General features: G+C 45.9%; 5 protein-coding genes across 5 annotated transcripts; 2 read left to right on the top strand and 3 right to left on the bottom strand.

The window, feature by feature from the left end:
* Positions 1 to 2,251: 2,251 nt before the first annotated feature.
* Positions 2,252 to 2,914, bottom strand: HO133_002419 (uncharacterized protein; the record flags this gene model as incomplete). The annotated part of the gene is made up of 3 exons (XM_037293345.1): positions 2,252 to 2,283; positions 2,388 to 2,723; positions 2,800 to 2,914. The coding sequence occupies 3 exons, from the start codon at positions 2,912 to 2,914 to the stop codon at positions 2,252 to 2,254; spliced, it is 483 nt and encodes a 160-aa protein (XP_037150998.1).
* A 4,554-nt stretch (positions 2,915 to 7,468) lies between these two features.
* HO133_002418 (uncharacterized protein) lies at positions 7,469 to 8,157 on the bottom strand (the record flags this gene model as incomplete). Its single annotated transcript, XM_037293344.1, has 2 exons — positions 7,469 to 7,725; positions 7,869 to 8,157. The coding sequence occupies 2 exons, from the start codon at positions 8,155 to 8,157 to the stop codon at positions 7,469 to 7,471; spliced, it is 546 nt and encodes a 181-aa protein (XP_037150997.1).
* A 198-nt stretch (positions 8,158 to 8,355) lies between these two features.
* HO133_002417 (uncharacterized protein) lies at positions 8,356 to 9,632 on the top strand (the record flags this gene model as incomplete). Its single annotated transcript, XM_037293343.1, has 2 exons — positions 8,356 to 8,421; positions 9,306 to 9,632. 2 exons carry the CDS (start codon positions 8,356 to 8,358, stop codon positions 9,630 to 9,632), a joined length of 393 nt encoding a protein of 130 aa, XP_037150996.1.
* A 1,957-nt stretch (positions 9,633 to 11,589) lies between these two features.
* HO133_002416 (uncharacterized protein) lies at positions 11,590 to 12,215 on the top strand (the record flags this gene model as incomplete). The annotated part of the gene is made up of 2 exons (XM_037293342.1): positions 11,590 to 11,835; positions 11,880 to 12,215. 2 exons carry the CDS (start codon positions 11,590 to 11,592, stop codon positions 12,213 to 12,215), a joined length of 582 nt encoding a protein of 193 aa, XP_037150995.1.
* Positions 12,216 to 14,050: 1,835 nt separating this feature from the next.
* Positions 14,051 to 15,162, bottom strand: HO133_002415 (uncharacterized protein; the record flags this gene model as incomplete). The annotated part of the gene is made up of 3 exons (XM_037293341.1): positions 14,051 to 14,671; positions 14,731 to 14,914; positions 14,939 to 15,162. The coding sequence occupies 3 exons, from the start codon at positions 15,160 to 15,162 to the stop codon at positions 14,051 to 14,053; spliced, it is 1,029 nt and encodes a 342-aa protein (XP_037150994.1).
* Between the last annotated feature and the right edge of the window lie 22 nt (positions 15,163 to 15,184).

Genomic DNA, 15,184 nt, shown 5'->3' with positions numbered 1-15,184 from the left:
AAAAGTAAATTATAAAGATTAAGATATATATATAATATATATCTATATCTCTTTTTAAAGTATTAATATTATTTTAAATTTAATTTAAATTTATTTAAGATAAAATAAATACGTTTAATATATGCGAAGAGTTTATCCGAGGTAAAGCGAGCATATGCTGAAGCTTCACCCCTGTCGAACTTTTTTTCACCCCTGCCGAGCTGTAACCTGGCTTGGGGATCCCCCATCAAAAAATCAGAAACTTGATTTTTTCAGAGGGTCGCTCGGGTAATAGTCACGCCGAAGGCGGGCCCCGAAGCCGAATATTTTCGGGCAGGACGCCCCATTCCAATGAGGACATTTCGGGCAGAACGCCCCAGGGCAAAAAGCCCAAGCAGACGCCCGGGAAGAAACCCCGAGGCCGGCCAAAATAGGCCTGAATTTGATTTGTGTGCGCTAAGGCGGGGTCACAGGCCCGGAATACAGCCCCATTCCCACATTACCGACGTGAAGGCGGGGCCACAGGCCTTTCACTTGGTAGCCCCGTGGGCAAATTTGAAGCCCCGCAATGGCGGGCATTTAGAAGTCTTCGGGGGAGTAAACCCCGGAGCACAGGGCATGTTGTCCTTAAAATCGTGGATCTTTCGGGGAAGAGTCCCCGGGACATTGCGATTTTTGCACTGTCTATCTTCGGAGCTCGAGGACGAGCCCCCTAGAGGGAGAGGCATTGTTAGCAGCAGCCCCCACGGGGGCCCTGCGACGGCCCTACGGGGCCCTATTTAGGTCCAAATAGGGGTGTCTAGCTGTCAAGCGCAGACACCCCCGGAACCAGCTTTTTTAGCTGAGTTGCTAACATATAAGCTTTTAGATTAAAAAAGAATTTTTAAATTTAGTTCTATAATTATTAAAGTGTAAGAAATTCAAATATCGCTTATTAAAGTTCGCTTATTTATTTACTCGATAGCTCTAATTAAAAAAAAATTATGAATTTAATTTATAGACCTTTACTCGTATTTATATATATATTTTATAATAAGACTAATTCTTATAGAAGTAAGAAGAAAAACGACCCCTTTAAGCTTCTTTTTTAAGTCTACGTGTATTAAGAGTCTTAGCCACACTACGGCTTTACTCGGTAGCCGAGTCCCCTTTAGGAACCTCAGCTTACATGACGTCTGATATGTGCTGAAGGATCTGAGCAAATGATGCTAGGGGGAAGTTCGAAGAATTACAAAATTGGCAAAACCGGATGACGATGGAGGTACGAAAGGAGAAAGAGAGGGCGGAGAAGGCTTAATAAATACTGGCTCCGCGAATGCAGTGTCTACGTATCCAATACTCTCGGAATTGTCGGCTTTGCCTTTGAAGATCCACTCTTGCTAATCGAAATTGTCGCCTGGGACAACCATGGTTCACACATCGATCAACCAATCACACACACAGCGACCAGGCCATTCAAATGATACGCTGAGCGGAAGTTTGCACTCGAAATTGCCACCACGGCTAGCATGTTATAACCGGAACATGCTTATTTGCAGACTGACGGCTCTACTAAAGGATCTACCCTCGTACTGACCAGTTTATGTCAATCTGCAACGCTAACCACGTCTGATGACGAGAAGTAGAAGAAGCAGTCCAAATTAGGTCACGACTAATTTCCAATCCGTATCAAGATAAGCCGGCCTCAAAATCTTCTTGATAGTCAGCCCCAACACAAGTGTCCGGTCCCCAACACGCCCCTAGCTCTCTCACATTCGCAATACTCACCATATTATCGTCCGACGCGATCTCTTTCGTCAACCGATATCACTGAATCAGTTTATATATTTGTTCTAAGGATTGTCTTGAAGCTATCTGTTGATCTCCAGCAATCGTAGAGATGAAATGGATAAGAGCTTGACTTCGTTTGCTCCGACCGCCGTTGAACCCTTCAGCAAGATTCAAGTTACTGTCGGCGGGAGAAAAGGACAAATCTAGAGCCTCGGAAAGAAAGAGTGTGTCTTCGAATGCGTCATCGTCTGCGCTCGACTGCTTCGTTAGCATTTTCTTGTGATAGAGTGCCGGCCATGGGGATATGCTCGCTTAGTAGCTGATAAGGGCGCAATCGAGGTCCTAGAGAGCTGGGAATTTAGAGAAATGGAATACTTCCCGATTGGCTAGGATAAAATGTACATAGCTGCACTGACACAAGACTTACACACTGAAGATCAGCGAGACAGCTCATTGCGCATTGAAAAGAACACTTCCTCTAAACGCAGATGAACAGAGCCATTCATACCGCGCCACATATCTCCACGATATCTGCTACATAAATCGATTAACACCCAACAGATCAAGAAAGACCCTGAAGAGAACACGAAGTACCACATAAACGAACGCACCATTTCCACAGCACCCCGCCTCCCTACCTCTCGTACGCTTTCCCTCCCCCTCATCCTCACCATACGGTTCATCAAACACGTCCAAATATCCCATCGCCGCATCTGCCCCAGGCTCACTCTTGCTCCTTTTCCCAAGGACCCCATCGCACTTTCCCAGCGACGATTTAACCCCACTCATACCCGTATCCAGATAAAGTGCGTCAAGGATAGTCCTAACAAACATAATCATCGTAACCTCCTCCGCCTCAGCGACCTTGGCCGAACACATGTAATCGGAAACGAGGACTTGTACCAAGCCGACCTTCTCACCAATATAGCGCGGGAGATTATCCGAACCGAACCTGCGCACGATAGTCTCCAAATCTGTATCCCAGGTCATCATAAGTAATTGAAAACTCCAGATCCAGCATTCGAGCGAGAAACCGACAAACGTACATACCTTCAGCACTCTCTGCGCCGGATTTGACATTCTCCGCCAACGCAAGACCGATTGCGAATCCCCCAATAAGAGTCAGACTTTTATTACCATCGGGGAAAGTTCCGTTGTCGGTCATGCCCGACACGGATGTCCTGATGCCTTGCAGAGCCTCCCACGGAAGAGAGGTTTTCTAGAACCGCTGAAAGATGATATCCTCGATACGTTTGTGAGTGAGGGCGATGCGGGGGGTTACTTTTTCGAGTCGCGCCGCCATAGTTGTGGAAATTATTGTGAGGAATAATCATACTGGGTGGAGTCTGAGCGTGCCATGCAGCTTGGAGAAAGAAAGAAAGCCTGTCTAGAGGAAACCTATCCCAAGGATCGTTGGAAACGCCATATGACTTGAAGAAAATGGACCTATCCAACATCATCACCAACTTATCTTCGGACAGTCCCCCTCCGACAGTCCCCCGTCAAACTAAAAAAGCCTCCCGCGCACGATCTATACGTTAAGCTTTCGGCCCCACCTAATTTAAATAAGAGGTTACGCCAGCCCTATTCATCCGATTATAAGACTTCAAGTTTAGATGAATTCCTTTCACTTTATTAATTTTGAAGTAATTCTTTAGAGCGACGACGTAGTACTTAGGATATATTATAAATGGATTGAAGGTAGTATAATAGTAGTAGAATAAGAGCTTATATCGTATATAACTATTGCTAAGTTATAATATTAGTCGTATATATTATTATTCGCTAATATATATAAGAGTATTAATATATTATTATCTTTCTAAAGAGTTATTATAATTAAATCGCTAATATCGATAAGAAGATCGATATTAATAGATATTATAAGTAGGTAAATACTTATCTTTCTCTTATATTCTCGTATTCTATTTAAATCTAACTTCTATTTCGTTTATTTATATATTATAAATATTATTAATATATATAAAAGAATAAGATAGAGCTAAACTAGAAAATCTTAAATTTATATATATAGCCAATTATTAATTCGGAGTTATTACGCCTTTTAACTAGACCGGCTAAGTTATCGCGGGTAAATAAATTAGCGTCCGTAACCATTAAAATCTCGCCCTTTCGCGTCTCCCTTATTAAAAAAATAGGCGTATATTATTAATATATAGAATAACTTTTTTGTTTTCTATTAAAATTTTGAGATTTTTTTTTTAAATTTTAAAGCGCCGTTTATGCTTTCCGAATTTTTAAGAATTTTGAAATTATATCTTATGATTATTAAAGCGTAAGGAATTCAAATATCGCTCACCAAAGTTCGCTTACCAAAGTCCGCTCGACAGCCGAACAGCCCTAATCAGGTATACATTATTTGATTTTAGAATAACTTTTTTATTTTCTATTAAAATTTTAAGATTTATTTTTTAAATTATAGAACGAAATATGGGCTTTTAGAAAAAGAAAGAATTATTAAATTTAGTCCTATAATTATTAAAGTGTAAGGAATTTAAATATCGCTTATCTACTTACTCGATAGTTCTAATCAAAAAAATGATTATGAATTTAATTCATAGGCCTTTACTCGTTAAGTATATTACGATAATTATAGATAAGAAGAAGCGTATCTTCGTTATCTTTCTAGCTATCTATAAGCGTACCTTTATTAATAGCGAGGTCTTTTTTAGTAAGAATATTATAATTTTATATCTTAAGATATTAATAGTAGTCTCTATAGAGACTTTATTTAGATTTAAATAGAGGGCTATTAAGCGTAGACATCTCTAAAACTAAGCTTTTTTAATTAAATTACTAATATAAGAACTAATTTTATACGTAAAAATTTGCTATAGTGATTGATTATAGTTCCTAAAATTGTAGTAAAAGTTATCGCTGGAAATCTACACTATAAGATCTTTCTTACTCGTTAAGATATAACGTTTTATTTAAATATTTATATTATAGAATAAAAGAAATATCGATAATATATCTAGTCTTAATAGTCTTACGTAGTAAATCTAAGTAGAAAACTCTATTAAGTCTTATTTTTTTAATGGTTTAACTAATATAAGATATTTACCTCTAAATATATATTAGTATTAATAGATTTCGAAGTAGCTTTAACTCGAAGAGAGCTACCTCGAAGCTATCTTAAAACTATTCTAAAGAAATTTAATAATCTATAACTTCGATATATTATTACTCGATAACCGAATTATTACTTTTTATAAGAATTAATAAATATATTCTTAATATATATAATAATAATATATCCAATTTTCTAAATTTAAAGTTCGAAATCTCTAAAGTTATTAAGCTTTTTAGTTTTTATTTAAAATATCTTAAAATAATATAATAATTAAATAAATTAAAAAATATATTTAATAAAACTTTATATATCTTTATTTATACTTATAAATTATTAAATTATATTTTAAAATTATAGATTAATTAATAAATTAGTTAAAATAATAGCTTAAATAAATATTATTAAATATTTTTAAATATTTTTAAATATTTTTTTATAAATATAATTTCATAAAATCTAGTCGAGCTTATTTTATAAAAGTATTCTTAAATAAACTTATAAATATAACGAGTATTTTAAGATTATTTTTAAGGTTTTCTCGATTTACGTTAAAGAATAAGAGAGGGGTTAAAGATATAGTCTTTAAAAACTCTAATTTAAATCTTCTAAAAATAAATAATTAAGATACTTTATTAAAAATCGAAAAAAAATCTAATTTTACGACATTTAAATAGTTATTTTATAAATAATTTCTTTTTTATTAGAGTTCTTAATAAAAAGTTATATATAAAAGAAAATATTTATTTTCTATTTCGGTCAATTTTGGTGAGGATCCTATACAAAATAACGGTCAATGTAGCGATTCCGTGGTTTCCTACTCAGACTCTACAGGGGGGTATGACGGAATCGGCTCGGGATTATAATAATCCGGCCCCCCCCCTAAAATGTAGAATCTGAATTCTGAGACTACAATGCACCCACCAGTCAGATATCCACTATGCCAAGGCCTATACCAAGCCGGGTGGCTGCGGGTATAGCCGGTAGCCACATTAGTTTGACGGGGGACTGTCGGAGGGGGACTGTCCGAAGATAAGTTGCATCATCACCACGGATTGCGGGGCCTGCAGAGCCTCCCATAACTGAAAGCGAGTGCGAGAACAACGACCGATATCGACTGCAGTTAGTCTAAACATATTCACGGGCCTCGACGATACGCGTTCTCCCCAATCCACATCCCGTCCGTCTCCTCTTCCGTCCTCACATATCACCCCATGGTTGTTCTCATAGTTACTCAGCAACTAATCCCTCCTCCCAAACAATTGCTCTATTGCGAAGAAACAATGAAAAAAGTCTGAGCATAAAACCCCTCAGTCCTTCTCAACCCACTACGAGCGCGACAGTAAGGAATAAGACCACCTGGAAGAAATCAAGTCAAGGGCGAAAACAAAGCATAACCATCTACCACCCAACCGCACCCGTGCCCAACCTCCCACCACAGAATCTCAAACGAGCAGGTAGCCCGCAAAACATGACTTCACACCGCCAGTCAACCAGCCCCTCATCCCTTACCCTCATGACCCTGCAGAAGGCCGACGAATCACCGCTTCATCCGCTTACAATCGATCCGGCAATCCATTCCAATCCACCCAAGAGCTCGACTCCCCATTCCCTTCCGTACGCAAAATGATGCTTCCTCTCGGGGTCCAACACCATCGTCCGGAGCGGACTCTGGAGCCTTGGGAAGAGGGAGGGCGGTGTAGTGAAGTGTTGATGCCCTCACTCAAGAAGAGGCGGCTTTGAACGCGTTCCCTTTCTCTTCTTCCTCGCTCGAAAGGACTGGGACTACAGGTATAAAGTTCAGACGAAGAAGAAGAAGGAAAAAACGGTTCGCTATACCACATCCTCGCATCCTACCCTGCTTACCTTCATACCTCTCGATCACATGCGAGTGAATCAGGGCCGTAGGTAGATCAGTGATGCAATTCGACGGTCAAATATGAAGCCAGCCGTCAATCAGAAGAGAGGAAGAAACGAACCAAAGCGTTAAAAACGTCTACAAACGTATCTCCCCTACTCACGATCCCTCAGAATCCTCGCCGATACTACATCTCACATCTCATACCTACGAAAAACCAGTCAAACAAGCCGTAAAGAAAAAAACAAGAGAAAAAAATCTGTCAAAGCACAAGCTTCCCAGCCAAACCCATTTCTCATTCTCACGCATCACACACACACACACAGAGGCCACATCAAGATAAGTCCAAACAATTGGAATATTCCAACGCCGGCCATAGCAACCCCAGAAGCCCGAATCCACAGGCCTATTCTCGCACACCAACGCCAAGAACCCTTCCATGGCCCACGACATAGGTCTGGAGCGAAGATACTAGCTATTTATGTACAGACAGGCAAGGATGACTGGGTGAGTGAGCCGGTCAGAAAACAATAGCTGTGCAAAAGATAGAGACCGAAAGAACGAAAGAAGCTAGCTAGTGCAGAACAGGTAGGTGTATATGTGTGTACGTATGCAGCTCGCAGCGAATACGTGTTTTCTGACGTAGACACATGTCTGAACAACACACGATTATATCACTCAACCCATACCCCCGTCCCACCATGTCGAGACGTCCAGTTTCGATGCAGCGCACCTACCACTCCCCCCTCCCCCCTTTTACCACATACAACCTACGCCGCCCCAGCCCCGACGCCCGCCCCCGCAACCGCCCTCTCCGTCTCCCCATCAAACATGCGGAACCGCGCCAACACGCCCCTCAAGCCCACGACGCCGCCGTCGCAGAAGACGGCCCCGAGAACCGCCCGGACCGTCCGGGCGAGATGGGTCGGGGCGTCGGGCCCGTCGAAGACGGGGCCGAGCTCCATCATGTGGCCGAGCTGGAGGACGGAGGCGTCGGTGGCGACGGCTTTGGATTCGGTGGCGATTTCTAATAACACGGATCAAAATCAAGTCAGCAATGAACGGTCAGCGCTGCTCCAAACTCCCCTTCCCTCCCCTCCCCTCCCCTCCCCTCCCCTTCCAACCCCGTTACCAACATTCGCTCGTTCAAGGAGGAGTCGAAAAACCTACCCCTCCACTCAGCCCCACGCGCGAAGAAAAAATCCGCGACCGTAAGTTCCAACGCCGCGTTCCCCACAACAGCGAGGCGTTTATTCCCCTCCTCGACGGAGCGCGCGTCCGTCGTTTCTACGACATTGAGGGCGTGGTCGTGGATGGGGGAGCCGGGGGTCTGGAGCGCCTGGCGGAGGTAGATGGGGCGGTGGAAGAAGTGGCCGAGGGTGGGTTCGATGATGGCGAGGACCTTCTCCATCTTGGGGTCCGGGGAGCCGGGCGCGGGTGGTCTTGTTGGTTCCGTCATGTTTGGGATGTCGGTCGGGTAGGTTTGAAGGGTTATGGGGGAAATGAAAAGGGGGAGAAGATGGTGTTGGGGGATTTTGTGATGAAGATGGTGAGGGTTGAGATGGCGACGTGGTGTTGTGAAAGTCAAGCGGGCGCTCATGGCTCCTTATATCTCAAAGCTCACGACAATTGTCTCGTAGGTAGGACACGTCAGACAATGTTTCTCCCGTCAAGCACCTGCGTCAAAGACGAAAAGCTGAAGGATAATTCACCAATGAAGCGGGTGAGCGTGTATCTAGCCACAGATGGGACTCCGATGCTTGAAACAAGATAGGTTGAGATTTTGGACAGCTGGACCCATTCCCTAGTCAGGAACATTCCTCCGAGACGTGGAAACAACTGAGTGGCAAGATCGGAATGAGCAGCATCTGGTTGGATTTCTATCAGACCTGGCAGTAATGGCAAAATCCGCGCCATTTGTGAGACAAAGAGGTAGTCGTTTCGGTCATGGGGAAATGTCCTCAAATCTGTCAAACGCCTTCGGGCTGTCAAGCGATCAGATGGACGCTGAAATCAGTGTAGCAAGGGGAGTGAGGATTGTAAGGGTTGTGAGATACGAGATCTTGGTAGGGATGACTGATTCTCAGTATGAGTTGAAAAGCTTGCTCAATGGAAGAGATCTCAGAGATACTCCGCAATGGATGGTTGTGGAGTCTTTTTGAGTTCCTAATGCATCTGCCATGATACCCAAATTATAAGAGGAGCTCGATGTTCTTGTGGAGGGAAGGGGGTTGAGAACGATCCTTCCTCCCATACTCGTTGCCCTCTTCTCGGTGACATCACATACCTGTCTTCACCCGGTCAGGTGCAAGCCGAAAACACAGATAGACTTCTTTGGACTCAAGCGGCCAACCACTGATGGAAATGCCGCTGCACATCACCACTTTTCCTCGTAGCAGTCTACTCTCCGACACCAAGTCCTCCAATTGCTTCACCACCCGTTACAGATCTTGCTTCGAAAAGATTACGGAATGTCAACCCTGCCTTGGGGATGAGGAGATGACTTTTGCCGGTCGAAGTCCCTCTGATCAGAGATGAAAATGCAGGATAAAAGGCAAGTGCTCTCGAAGCTTCAATCTTTGTAATTTCCCTTTCATATCCACCCAGGACCTCTCAACCGAGAACCCAAGTACCAAATCCCACCACTACGCATCCTCAATCACAAATACCATCCAGATCCGGGAGATTTTCTCCGAGATCCGCTCCACAATCACATCCGACATCGACGTCCTCGTCATCACAAGTGCAGCGTATGCCGCAAGTGCCGCCAACAGCCTCCATCTCCCGTCCCAGGTACACGCCGTCAGCTCCGAGACAAACTTCCTCGACAACTGCAATCTCGTCAGAGACTTCTTCGTGAACGCGCCCGAGCCCGACAAGGACAAGGTCATCCCGGACATCTCGACCGCGGCCGCCCACGCCCTGATGCCCTAAATCGGCGCGGGCGGTGTGAACAGGCTGAATTCACGCAGTGGCTAGCTCGCGTGCAGCACGATATGGATGACAGGAACGTGAGGGTTCACAGCATTCACTTGGGCGGGGTTTTGACGGATGCGGTGAGGGCGTTTGGGATGAAGGAAGGAAGAGAGCATGGCTTGGGATGATGTGGAATAGCCAGGACAGTTTGCGGTGTGGCTGGCGAGCGAGGAGGATGCGTTCTTGGAAGGAAGATGTGTTTGGGCGGATTGGGATGTGCAAGACTCGATGGACAAGAATTGAGAGTTTGAGAGCGATCCGGAGATTTTGAAGGTAGGGTTGATGGGGCATCAGTTGGCGTGGAGGAAGATTTTGCGGATATCGAAAGGCAATCTTGAAACGCAGGACCGAAGAGTCGATAGACTGATGAAGTCGAAAGCTACGATTCTGAGATAGTCCATCCACATAACGCAACTACCCTCGGGGCCTTGGGAAAGCCGAGAAAGGTCGATCTTACCTGCTTCGATGCTTAGGATCATGCTAGCTATATTACTGTGATGCCTTCTTCGGACCACGTTGTCGAATTTTCACTGTAGGATATATTTGCTGTGAAACCGCCGTCAATAGTATCGAGGCCCTCAATCGCGATTGGCTTGGCAAGTCCCGAAGTCGCCAACATAGCTCTAGCTATGTGGCAAATAGGTATACAATTTGCTGGTCCGCAAGGCCAAGTGTTCCCCGAGTCAAGCCTGTAGGACTTCCCATGGTAAAAGCGTTGGCGAAATAGACACTGATTCACGCCTAAAAGATCAAGGTCGCCGATACTAGCAAAGGATCAACCGGCCGGACTTTCACAGCTCTGGTGGTATCCGAGTTGCAGACGTCTTGGAAGTCTTGTCCGAACAGAAGTCAAAGCCCACAAATAGACGGGAGTACTATGTAACCATCAAATTGCGGCGGTAACGTTTCGGACCGTTAACTTACAAAAAAGCTGCCGGCCTTGTAGGGTTCTATGGTACCTCACAGTCCTCAAGCTCACGAATCTTCCTCCGCACAACAGGCAGAGAACGTCCCCCAATCCCAACAGCTAAACTGCTCGAAAGAATTGAAAAAGGAAAAACTGCTCAGTCACCGAGGCGAGCGAGCGCGGAATATAGCCCCAGACAAGAGTCCATGAGTCGAAACATAACAGACCGAGCTCTCGCATGCAGCAGCGCGGGTGGATACATGTATGTACCCCTTGTATTTAGGTGTACAACCCCCAAGACGGTAAGTGTCCCGTATAAAACCCTCACCCTCCCAATCCAGACATTGTCAATCCAAGGCACTGACAAAACTATCAACGCATCAGCTCTCCTTTTATGCCTCGAAAAATGTCGATACTTCGACTAGCAGGCACCAAGCCTTATAATGCCTAGCCAATGATAACACATACTGCCTCACACCTTCTTTAGAACAAACAGCAAGAGAATGCAGAGAAGGGGCGGAGCTTCGACTGATCCGTGACTCTTTAAGAGGCGCGTGCATGCACCTGCAGCCAACCGGAATGAAAGGAGAAACCATTCCGATGGTGAACGAGTAAAACATGCAGAAGCCGCCGATAGCGGTTTCATTCTGTTGACTCGAAGATTGAGTCTTACACCGAACGCATTCCGAGGCGATCCCTCCAATATATACTTACAGTAGTATCTGTCCGATCCAGTCGTTCGATCCTGTAACCATTGATCTCCAATGGTTCGGTAATGGATCTGTGAGCCTACTTGTCTTTTCCACCGCATTCACGGGCGCAAAGTCTAACGTCCCAATCAGTCAGCCTATGAGTTCGACACTCTGCCTAGATAGATCTAGATCGTTCCCGATCGTCTCTGTCATCGGTAGCAACATCACGGGCGAGTCATAGAAGTGGACGCCAAGTGACTCCCTCTCGAACGATCATTATAAGATTGAGCTCTCGCAACAGAACGAAGACAGCATAATGAGTCTTGATAGAACACTTAGTGGAGGCGAGACTAACAGCGATCCATCGGATTCCTACGAAGCTCCACCTTCTGGTGACAACGCTGTTTCCTCCACGGAGTCTACCGACACTGCATCCTTTACGCAAGCCTCAGCCGCAGCCTCAACTAGCTCATCAAGCAAATTGGCAAGTGGGCACAGTTCCCCATTGGCCCCCGTCACTGCAACAGTGACTGCGCTGGCCCTACTGCAACTACTCCGGCTAGTACGCCCCCCTCACCAGACGGACAAAACATTTCAGTGCTCCAGCATGATATCGGTGATGGTGCTATAGCGGGGATAGTAGTCGGCATCGTTATATTCGTACTCCTGACCACGGCATCGGTAATGCTGTGTTGGCGCCGCCGACGCCGTTTCACGCAAAGAGCCGTCTCCGAGCTACCAAGCCATCAGACGGACGCTGAGACCAAATCAGATCCGAGTGCTACGATCTGGATTCCAGAGCTTGGTCAAGAGGCAGCTGTGTGTGGACCCCGCGAGCTGGCTGGCACACCTAAGCCTCTGGCGGCGCCTCTTGAATCGCATGGAGTGACTGAGCCATACATCGCGGAAGGAAGATTATTCAAGATAGGGAACCCGGAGTGAGCTGTTACATACGAGCTCACAGGGCTGGCGCATTTAGTAGTTTCAACTGGCATTTAGGACTTCGGCCCATTCCATTGCGACGAGGCTCAGGACTTTCGACGATGCACCGGGTAGCACAGTGCGCTACTTGCCACAGTGGCACTGTGGGTTAGTGGGCCTCATAGCGAGGCCTCGTATTCGTCATCATGAATGAGTTCCATGGACGGCAAACAGAGAAGGTTGTCAGTAGCAAGCAACATACATACTCGTCCTGCATCAGCATGTGGCTCTTAATTCGACTTCGTCCCTTCTAGAGCCATAGAGCTCTTTTGTCTCGCCCACCCGCGCCTGTATATAGCTACCGTACATACTCCAAGCTGTGCCGCACAGGCATAAGAGTTTTTTTGACGCTGGAATACGATAACATGTCTGTTTGACCTGCCAGCCCCGGGGTTGAGACAGCCCGATCACATATACCTATATCCAGCCGTGCTCATGACGCTCGTAACAGTGCCTATGAGGCAGATAATACTGTGAACAATGATGCCTAACGGCCAGCAGCTGGTATGGCTTTTGAAAGGCTCGGTTAGGTGCGGCTGAACCTCTACGCCCAATCGATGTCTGGCAATTTGATCTCGACGCGCGGTCAAGTTGATATATCGTAATATTGATAGAAATGATGATCGCGAGACCGAGCATATCGATTTGAAAGATGTACGTGTGATGGAAAATCGGCGTTTGCTATATAGTAGAACCTGTCAATTCTCACAGATTGCGACGATCCCGAGCCGTCTGATGGACGTGGGCGCAAGGCGAAGGGTGTTTCCGTCGTTGAGATGTCATCCTCTGAGTTTGCCTGTTGACCGTGCTCCAGTATTTAAGGTGGGAAGAGTAGTAGACGACGTGATTCGAGAAATCGAAATATTGTATGCCAATAGGGCAACGTGGAAGTTGTGGGGGAATCAATAGTGCTAGAAGTTGCGTGAGCTGGCCTAGTTCTTAGCCTGCATTCAGCACCCGTTCAAACGTGATCCCATCAGCAAAGTCTTTGCCGGCGTCGAAGCACATGGCTGATGCGTACCGCGGTTTTAATGACAGTTGACCAGACCAAGAATGGAGTGCATTATCCGATGCTTGTCGAGGCTAGACACGGTGGACCTCGCTTGGAGAAATTGGCGAATGAAGCTTACGCAGTGCTCCTACTGTGAGACTTGTTGTGATCAACTCCAGCACAATGTCGTCAGTCGTATGCACAACAGACAATCGTGTTGGCCCGGTGCGCACGCAAGTTTCTATCCCATCGATCATCATCATCCAAAAGGTCTGCGGTCCAATCGCCATTTCACACTCCCAGCCGCTGGCTCCACCACCGCAAGGGCCGTTGTACGGAGTCATCACCGCAAATGACCAGCAAATGACTGATAGCTTCGATCAACATGCTACAACATAGCGGGCACCAGTGCCACAGAGCCTTGCCTTAACTTGCGAACGTACCGTCAGAGCCATGAAAGCAAATCGCATATGTTACACTAAAGTTCGGGCGTGTTTGAGCACCTGGATGGGCTATCCTGGGAAGTCTTCCAGGTCCGTTTGTCTTCTCCTGATTTTTGGGAACCCTGTAGCGTGAATGCTACTGGGGTAACCGGTGTAGGTTGCTGCTGAAGGGGTTCGTAGGTGTACAACAAGATATGGACGTGGTGGAGCTTGTGGTCCTCAAATGGCCATGTCGAGCGCCCAAGGTCTAGTCTCATGGCTCTCCCTAGGGGCTTCGGATCTGTAAGAGGCCATTTTAAAACGTGAATGTTGCCTGAGATGGGCTGCTCCAGACACTCGCAAAGCTGATCTCCGGCCATCATTCACCCACTGCCCCTCTCCACTAGCGCTCTCGGATCCTCCTCCTCAACCTCCAACACCGCCTCAATTGGAATAGTCTTCCAATCATGGCTCTTCGTCGAGAATTTCCTCAAGTCGCTATTCTTCGGAAAAACATGCATATGCAAATGCCCCACTGAATTAGCCGGATATGCGTGAAAAGCGAACTCGAAATCATCCGGGTTGCATCTCAAGAAGCTGTTACTCAGCATGTCAAAGTCCTTTATCAGCGTAGATCGCAAGCTCTCACAAGACTCGGCGTTCCTGTCGTTAGATGCCAGCTTGGTGTTTTGCTCGTCGAAAGTAGAGCGCACGCGTCTAAGAAGCTTTGGTGAGCCGTCTTCGGTTTTCCAGAAGGTGATGAAATGCTCTTTCATTTCTTTGAGCATGGCGGAGTGGTTGGCTGTAGCGTCGGGGTCGACGACGTTGAAGATGCGCTTGCGAGAAATTACGAGGCAGTGGCCGAAGCCTTGGCCTTCAGGGGTGTTTTCACCAGGCTTGAACTCTGGGTACTGGCGTTTGTCGTAACTAGCGAGATTACCGATGATATACGAGTCTTGAGACTCGGAAAGAATGAGGGAAGAAGGGTTGTGGGATTCGAATTCCTGCACAGTAAATATAAGATACGACAAGGCTAGCAAGGGAGTAGGCAGGGTAGAATTACAGAGAACCAAGTGTCGCTCTTTGCGAAAGGCTTGCTGCCAGTCGCTTTACCAACCAAATTTGGAGGGATCATTCCAGAACTACTGTGACGAGCGATAGTGCGATCAGCATTCCAAACCTTGCTAATGAAGATTGATGCTCGTTGTGAGGCATCATGCAGCTTGACACTGTCTGGAGCGGCTCTCCTCCAAGCACATTTAGGCACTTACAGTTCCACATAATCATAGTCGTCATTCTTAGCCTTCCACTCCCTCAGCTCCTCCATGGCCCGAAAATTCCTTCTGAAGTCATCTCGCTTGTTTCGGTACAAGTTTTTGCGTTCCTGGAAGATCTCTGGATCATGCAGGTCGACGTCTGAGTCCGTAGCGTGCGACATAGCATACGCCACGATACAAAGAACCAGGACAGCGGCGCCAACTGTGGCAAGGCTCATGTTATAAATTAAGGAATACTCA

This window comes from Letharia lupina (assembly GCF_014066315.1).
Source record: "Letharia lupina isolate WasteWater1 chromosome Unknown contig_14, whole genome shotgun sequence".
In the NCBI taxonomy this organism is placed as follows: domain Eukaryota; kingdom Fungi; phylum Ascomycota; class Lecanoromycetes; order Lecanorales; family Parmeliaceae; genus Letharia; species Letharia lupina.
Note: the sequence above shows the minus strand (reverse complement) of the source record. Positions and strands in the feature narration are given on the sequence as shown.